This window comes from Hipposideros armiger, unplaced genomic scaffold, assembly GCF_001890085.2.
Source record: "Hipposideros armiger isolate ML-2016 unplaced genomic scaffold, ASM189008v1 scaffold_1227, whole genome shotgun sequence".
Lineage (NCBI taxonomy): Eukaryota > Metazoa > Chordata > Mammalia > Chiroptera > Hipposideridae > Hipposideros > Hipposideros armiger.
The window spans coordinates 65084-74199 of NW_017732577.1; the positions used below are offsets into that span (position 1 = coordinate 65084).

The 9116-nt window shown below is 36.4% G+C and overlaps 1 protein-coding gene across 1 annotated transcript in view; it reads left to right on the top strand.

Moving 5' to 3' along the window:
• Positions 1–8855, top strand: part of YIPF7 (Yip1 domain family member 7) — a 49620-nt gene extending 40765 nt beyond the window's left edge. The window contains exons 4-5 of the mRNA XM_019633032.1: positions 3176–3357; positions 7141–8855. Coding sequence (XP_019488577.1) covers positions 3176–3357; positions 7141–7303 — 345 coding nt within the window. The 3' untranslated portion in view covers positions 7304–8855. The remainder of the gene's footprint in view (positions 1–3175; positions 3358–7140) is intronic.
• Positions 8856–9116: the final 261 nt, after the last annotated feature.

Below are 9116 nucleotides of genomic sequence, written 5' to 3' on the forward strand. Positions count from 1 at the left end.
CACCCCCACCCCACTTTACCATTTTTCTTGTGTATGTGTCTCTTTCATTATTTATATCTGGGAATAATGATATTAAAAGACACAAAAAAGTTTTTTAAAAAAAGTTATTTCCACCTAAGTTAAGTTTAGAAGACATTCTAGCTCATACTTTAGGAAAAAATTTTCATTACAAAGGAAGAAAAAGAAGAAATGAGAAAAAGTCTATGATTTTATACCAAGGAGGGAATGATAATACATTAAAAACAGAGCATGAAAAATATGGTCAAACCAGTCTGAAAAGTATAGTTTCATTAAGGTGCAAAGTGAAAAACTTGGCAGGAGAAGTAATACAGGAAATTAGAGGTTCTAAGGCTTTTCCACTTCTTCATTTTATAGCTATCCATTTCCCATAATTGTTTTTTCCCCAGTATAGCTGCAATTTTCAAAAATAGCTATAAAATGTATTTGCAACTAAATGAATTTTCACTTTTTATTTATTTACCACTTAATACCAATATCAAAATACTGATATCAGTCTAGTTCCTCCATGGTAATGTGGTCAATATTCCCAACACATTTATCCAGTATAGTAATGTATAGTCATAGCATCTTCTTCCTTTGAACGACAGCAAATGCAAACACTCTGTAAATCAAACACTATACCAACTGGAGTTTTAATTTAGTCTCTAATCTCTCTTCTGTTTTTGTCACAGTAATTTGATAATCTTAGATTGAGCTCCTAAGTAAAACGATGTCAATTAATCAAATAGTCAGAAACAATCAATTTACTACATTAACTCATCTTTCTTTTTCAAGTAATTTGTAATGTAACAGCTGTTTGTTTTCTTGTAGAAAATATTACTGTTACCATGTCCTAAAGGAAAGCATTAATCCCATTGAGATCTTTTTGGGGTGCATAATATTAGTTGGAATTATTTATATCCTTTCTTTTAAGTACAAAACAATATAGGCAAAGAACTCAACTGGAAGTGAGCAAATTAGATCTACACCTAACTTTGCCTTTAGGTGTGACCTTGAATCTTTTGTTTTCTATTTTTAGAACTTCATTTTGAAAACAAAAAAGAGGCTTATTTAAGTAGGTCTTAAGGTTCCTTTCAGTTCAGAAATTGGGCGATAATGTGAAAATGCATATTTTTCTGAAACTTTTTAGGCAAACATCATCCTTTCAATTTTACCATCAAATGTGGTTACTTCAGAATTGATTCTGATACATGTAGAGCAATCAAGATAAAAAGAAAAAAAACATCTGGATATTAATGAAGTCAGATTTAACTCAGAATCCATTTGAAACTAAGTTATCCCTATCCTGGATATCTAGAATTAAAATGTAAAGGATGATTTTTATGGGCTGGTATATACATGTATTAGGAAAAACAAAACTAAATCCAGAAATGATAACCAAATCTGTTCATTATCTCTAGAGGTGTAAGACTCATAGTCAAATAGTCATCATTTTTATGATTTATGTTGACATAAGACACAAAACCTTTTAGTGGACTTTCTTCTTGTTGAGGGAAGCAAACCAAAAGAACAGCTTCAACCACATTTTCACCACTATGAGTCTCCCTACTCAGAATTACCCTATCCAACTAGAAATTAAGTAGACTGTTTCTCTAATACATGAAAGCAATTTGAAATTGTCACTATTTCCCAAGGGGAGCAAACCTTCCCAATGAAACAGTGCATATAATTTGTTTCTTTTCACATGTCCATTAGCATCATTGGCCTTATTTCACAAAGTAGCCATCAGAATGCAGAACATATTCACTGAGAAGTTATGGCTAATGCAGAAGAGGATCTGCCAGCATAGCCCAGGGACACAGTGAAAGAACTTAGTAGTGACCAACCTCCCCAACTGCAGAAGAAGAATTGGAAATAGCTCTACAATTTGGAACACTCTAATGGTCATAACATTCTCCATTACCCTTGTTTAATCACAAGACGAATGAATACCTCTTTCTTCTTTAAGACATAAGAACTTCACAGAAAACAACAGTGGAGAAGAAAAAAAAAAAAGAGAGACAGCTAAAAAGCTCTCTCTGAATCAATTTACCAGATCCTTCTTTGTTTTTGTATAATCCCACTAGAGTCAGAGTCAGCTTATCCAAACTTTATCTAGAATTTCTAATCAGCTTAATGTAAATATAAAAACTAAATGCATTCTTTACTGGTGCTTTGGCATCCTCAGGTAGCGAACATTAAAATATCCTCTGTTAAATTAATAGTAGATTGTGACTTCTCCTGCATGAGTTTAATGGAGCTACTTCAGCTAACTAGACCCCAGTGCTTCATGGGTGATGGCTATTTTTATGAGGCCTCAGAAGATCAGTGGTGTATCCTGAACACTACTGACTTCCTTTAACAATACCTTTTTTATGATTCATTGTCAGATGGTTGATATAAATCAGCTTTTCATAAGTTGTGTTCAGTTAAACTGGCCATAGACATTATGAGAACAAAATTTTCCATGGTCAAATAAGTTTGGGATATACTGAGTTAAAAAAGGTTAAATAAGTCCCATTATTTTAGGACATGTTAGAGCTCCTGTAGATGTCAAGGACTTAACGTTTAGAGCAACACTGCCTGGGTTCAAAGCTGAGCTCTACCACTTAGCATTGTTTTACCTTGGGTAAGTTACTTAACCTTTCTGCACTTCAAATTGGTATAATAATGGTACCTATCTCATAAGATTGTTGTATGGATTAAGTAATTTAATAGATGTGAAATGCTTAGAATAGGGCCTAACGTAGTAAATCCTGTAGATGTTTGCTAGTATTACTAGTATGCATTGTAACTTTCCAAGACTGAATTAGAATATTTTGTCATTAATTTATTCATTCATTTAATTATTCAACAAATATGGGGAGAAATTATATTCTTACTTATGCTGTGTACCCCTAATAGGCAATCTGTGACAAAAAATATAAACCTAGGAATATTTTATCTTTCTGTAACATCCCAAGTATAGTCGGGGTATTAGCTTTCAGGATCCGAATTCATATCCTAACCGGTGTTTTTTCCAGAACTCCGAGTCTCCTGATAATTGTACGTATTACAAAGATATGGAGCAGCATTAAGTTGAGCTGATTGACTCTAAAATGCTCTCTGATGTACGTATTAACATTCTGATTTCCTCTTGATGTTTCCTCAAACTGTTTTCTTCTCATTGTTTCAGGCAGGAAAAGTTCAGTTTGGTTATGTGTATGGCATGAGTGCCATTGGCTGCCTAGGGATTCACGCGTTGCTAAACTTGATGAGCTCCTCAGAGGTGTCCTGTGGCTGTGTGGCCAGCGTACTGGGCTACTGCCTGCTCCCCATGGTCATCCTGTCCAGCAGCGCCATCTTCTTTTCTCTGCAGTAAGTATCTGTGTGTCCTGATTGACCCTGCATGCGCGGTCATTGCTGGCTCTTGCCACATCAGCGCAGCAGTTAACCTCTTTCTGATCATTTTGGTAGTGGAATCGGGGAAAACTAGTGACTATTACAAGCTACACACAAATTCACGAAACTAGGTCAGTTTTGACACAGATGCTGTTCCTATTTCAATGATTTAAAAAAGAAATTAAGCCAAGTAATCTTTAAAACTGGCGCTTTGTAAGTTGTCACATTCTTCAATATGAACTATTGTTATGGGTAATACGACAACTACAGAAAATGCACTTGTTTGATTTGGGAAGAGTAAGTGCCTGGTGAACGCTGACAAATTGCCTCAGCTCCCAGGCACTCGGTCTTCTAGGCGGGGAGCAACTATTCTTTCTCAGCTGGGCTCCATGCAGTGCCAATTTCCTAGGAACCCTGATGGGGATATTATGCGAGAGAACTTTATGGCATATATGCTCAGTCAATATATTTTTCTTTTTTACTTCCTGGGACGTTAGTATTTGTGATTCAAAACTATTAATAAGGATCCAGTAGCTACCTTTCTGTCAGGCACTTCCCCAGGGCATATGCATATCACAACTACTTTGGTGGGGGAGACAAGTAATTACATAGTCCTTTGTCACCTAACATGCTCTAAACCTAATTAGAAATAAACATTTGCTATCAGTGCTCATTCTTGCACATCCAAAGGAGACACGATTTGTATTTTTTTTTCTTGGATGATCCATATTTTAGGTTATTAACCCTATGTTGGATAAGATATTATATAAAGAATTTACCATTGCTGAAGAAAGACATTTTAGAGAAGCGTTTAATATTTTTATTTAGATATACTATCATATATTTTTTTCATAGCATTATTGAGAATGTCTTAGCTCTCATTCTTTTTTTTTTTTTCTTTTTAAAGATTTTTATTGGGGAATTGGGGGGATGGGAACAGTGCTGGGGAATTGGGGAAAGGGGAACAGACAAATTGCTGTCGTTTTGTTCTTCAATCTAGTTGTGGAGGATGTTGCTTCACTGGCCCAAGTTGGCACCATCATTGCGCTCTTCTCTGGCGAGGCAGATCAGTCGCCGGCTTCTGGATGGCCGCTCACTGCGGCTGCTGGCCGCTCACACTGGCTGCTGGCCACAGGCTACACACGGTAGCCCATGGCAACCCACTGCAGCAGGGACTGCAGCCCACGCCATCGCCGGCGACTCACGGCAGCCCAGCTCCAGGTTGAGCTGTTGTTCAGCATCTTAGCTGTAGAAGGGCAGTGTCACTGGCCCTCATATGTGGGATCCGAACCGGGGCCCTCTGGCATCCCAAGCGAGTTCTTAACCATCGCGCCACTCGGCCGGCCCTCTCATTCTTTTTTAAAAAAACAAAACAAGGAAATGATTTTTTGTTTGTTTTAATACGGTCTTATTTTTAAAGTAACATTCTTGAAAACAACTTGAGCAAACTCTTATTTTATCAGCACGTACTCCTCAAAAGAGGAATACAACAGAAAACGGATACCTAAAATGTATAAATACACTGTGTGTTATAGGTACAGGGTCTGCCAATTAAGTTCGCAAACTTGTTGCAAAGATGTTGCTAAATTTTTTTGATATCAGAGGGATTGATTATTCATTATAAATTTGTACCAACTGGACAAACAGTTAACCAAGTTTACTATTTGGAAGTGCTAAAAAGACAGCGTGAAAAAGTTAGACGAAAGCAACCTGAACTTTTTGCCAACAGTTCATGGCTCTTGCAACACGACAATGCACCAGCTCACACAGCACTGTTTGTGAGGGAGTTTTTAGACAGTAAACAAATAACTGTATTGGAACACCCTCCCTACTCACCTGATCTGGGCCCCAATGACTTTTTTCTTTATCTGAAGATAAAGGGAATATTGAAAGGAAGACATTTAGGACATCAAGGGTAATACAACGACAGCTCTAATGGCCATTCCAGAAAAAGAGTTTCAAAATTGCTTTGAAGGGTGGACTAGGCGCTGGCATCGGTGCATAGCTTCCCAAGGGGTGTACTTCGAAGGTTCTGACTGTAGTGATATTCAGCAATGAGGTATGTAGCACTTTTTCTAGGATGAGTTCGCAAACTGAATTGTCAGACCTCATATATTTATTGAGTGTTATCCATGGAAAAATTCCATCTTTTGTATATCATATTCTTTAATAAGCTGTGCCGTTTTCTGTTGTTTGGTACCAACATTTGACAATTTAATATAAAGTTCAGTTCTAAACTTCTATTTTGTCAAATGCTTTTGCCAGAGAACTTGTACTATAATGATGTGCTTTTGAAAATTCTACGTTTTAAACATTATTTCAGCAAAGTTGAGATTTAGGGCCTTTTAAATGACTCCAGATTTGGAGAAAAAAATGAAAATTAAACTCCTGGATTTTGAGAATCATTAGAAGTCTGGACTTTTTCATTAGATTTTCATTCTGAAATTATAAAGGATGATTTAGAAATCCTTTAAATTATATTAAAGGGGAATAAACTATCTGACCCCTAAGACTGTTACACTGAAATTGCCTTTTCAGGCATGTTACCATGCCATTCAGATTAATCATATATAATTTACATTTTTTTCACAAAAAATATAAATTAAATCACTCTAGAAGTCATTCTTAACAGATATTAATTAAACCAATGAATATAATATTTGTTAGAGTGCTTTTTATGTATTTTTGGTTTATTTATAATCTAAGGCATTACAAGGTATTGTACATTTTTCACTTGTTTTGCTTTGATTTAGTTATTAAAAGCATGCATTTCTGTTGTCAGTGTCACAAATCATAAACATAATTTTCAACTTCAGGTTGAGCCAGGGTCAAGTGAGGCAGTGTAGTTCAATAATGAGAACAGTGCACTAAACGTTAGGAGATTTTGGTCTAATGTCCATTTGACTATGCAGTTCTTGTCAAGTCACTTCCTTGCTTTATTGCTAGGAACAAGATATATCCTGAGACCTCTCCTAACTCTTATGTCGTATTTTCCTAAATAATGCATTCTACTTTGCACATAAGAAAAATTCTTCACCTCCCACACCTCCTTTTTTATTCCCAAGATGGCTAGGCTTAACTACCTTATTTCCCCATTTCTTCTTAAAGGACCAATTGCTTCCACAGTTACTTCTTGAAGATATCAATTTGAACAAATCCATTTCCGTATTCTAAAAAAAATCCACACATACGCTAAATGGGATCTTTAGCGATGACGTGGGAGGCAACACACATAGGTGCTTCCTGTTCTGTGTGCTTCCGACTTGAGCTGTGTTAGGCTTTACTGTCCTCAGACAAAAACTAGGGAAAGGGGACTTGGGAGCAGTGGGGACTAGACACCCTACTGGAGGGAAAGGCCAGTTATCTTGCTGCTTATACCACAGGTCAATTTAGGAAGAAAGCATTGGGGGGAAAAAAAATCTGTATTATGAAAGAAGTTTCTGTACAGAGTTTATATAAAAGAATTCCAGGAGTTGTGATTTGAATGTTGACATATAAGAGTAACTGCAGATGAATTCTTCTGTTTCTATTCATTCAAGTTTTTCTGAAGTATGAAGTGTTTCACTTCTGATGGTGAATTTGAGTCAAATATTTTCTAACTGGCCAAGGCCTTTGCATTCACATGGCTCCTAACCCTTGTTTTACAAATGGAGAAACTAGTTGTAAGTACTGTACACAGGACATTTCAGAGGCAGCTCTGATGTAATAATCTCTTTGTCTCCTGATGTAAGGCAATCCCCTCTTTTGTCATTGCTATAGGGGCACAATTGGAACCATGTCAGCACTGGTCATCATTGGCTGGTGTAGCCTCTCAGCTTCCAAAATCTTCATTTCGGCCTTGGACATGGAAGGACAACAGCTTCTCATCGCCTATCCTTGCGCCTTACTTTATGGACTCTTTGCCCTCCTGACTGTTTTCTGAAGAGCATTTGAGATGGCGTTACAAGATTCTGTTTGTTTGCTGTTCAGATTATTCTGGAAATGTATTAGCATTCAAATTTGGTAATATGATTTCTGTTTTATTGCTGCTGAGAGAACAACAGCAGAAAGACAAAACAGCACTTAAGGATGATGCTCTAATAGCATGCTTGGTTTGAATGATGTTTTGCTTTTCGGTTTGGTGCATTAAAATTTTTAACATACTTTAAAAGAGAGAAAGTTGTTATATTGATGGACCTCCCTTTTCTCAGTAGATGGATTTCTGAGAAATTGTAAGTAAATAAAATCATATGCTGACTGGATAAATAGTTAGCCTTTGAGATAACTTCACAATAGCTCAAGCTGTGTGCATGTAGTTAAAAGTCACACACCTTTGGAGAATTGCAGGGGTGCGTTATATAGGTTTTTATTTACCTGAGATTCAAATAACCCCGTCTTCCAGTTCACATACCCTAGTAACAGTTGTTTGGTCCCATTTGGACAATGTAACAACTCATCACATTTTCAAGCCCTCACTTCCTTCTTACTTGCTTTAGATGCCGTGGTCCATTACAATTACTTTTCCTCTGCATACATCCTCAGTAACCCTGCCATTTTGTTCCCTCAACAGATGAATCTGACTAGAGGAAATCCCACTTGGTTCACCTTAATTATATTACTGTATCTTAAATGGCTCCTCATACTAGCTTTTGAATCCTGCTACATTACCTTATTAAATTTGCTTTTACACTTCCTGAGATAATTATGTTAACACCATTTCTTCACTGCTCAAATCTCCAATATTCCTTCCTCATTTCTCACTGTTAGTTGATGACCTTGCTTCTTATTTTATTGAAAAAGAAAAACATCCAGAAGAAAAATGCTTTATATTTCCACCACCAGGTTTCTACCAACCTACATGGATCTTTATAATACACACACACACACACACACACACACACACACACACACTTTGCATTCCCTCTTGACACTGTCTCTTCCCTTCATAGTCAGCCCCAACACTTGTATAACCATTGTTTTCCTCTTGGCCTATTATTCATAGCAGTACATAGACATGTTTCAATATTTCCTATCTTAAAAATCCTTTGATTTAACATTACTCTCTAATTATGGCCCATTTCTCTGTAGCAAAAATCATTGAAAAATTCCACTTTATTATCACCCACTCTTTTTCTTACAGTTCAGACCAGATTTCATCACCCTATTCACCAAGAACACCTTTGTCAAGTCAGCAGCAACGTCCACATCTTGCTAAGTGCAATGGTCAATTCTTAGCCATTCATTTTATTTGAACTCTCCTCATTAATTTCCTCCAGGCCATGTTGAAGCATTTACTTCTTCACTAGGCTTCGGGAGCGTCACACATTCTTTGTTTTTTTTTCTATTTCCCTATCTCACTGGTGGCTTCTTCTCTGTCACCTTGGCTGACCTTTCTTCCTTTCAAATCAAATCGCTTCTCAATGTATACTCACTTGCTAGATGAGCTCATTAAATTGCATAGCTTTAAAATCTAGTGACTCCCAAATTTTCATCTCCCATCTAACACGCTACCATGAGCTCCTAACATATATATATATATATATATATATATATATATATATATTCACATATATATATGAGTATATATATATATATATTCAGCTTATATACTTCTTACTTCCATATGATTTTTAATATAACATTCTGAAAAACAGAATATCTGAAACCAAACCCATCCTTTTCCTCCTCCAAAGTGCCTCATCTTTATAATAGGAACCACAAATCACCAAGTTGCTCAGCCTAAAAACTAGCTGTCT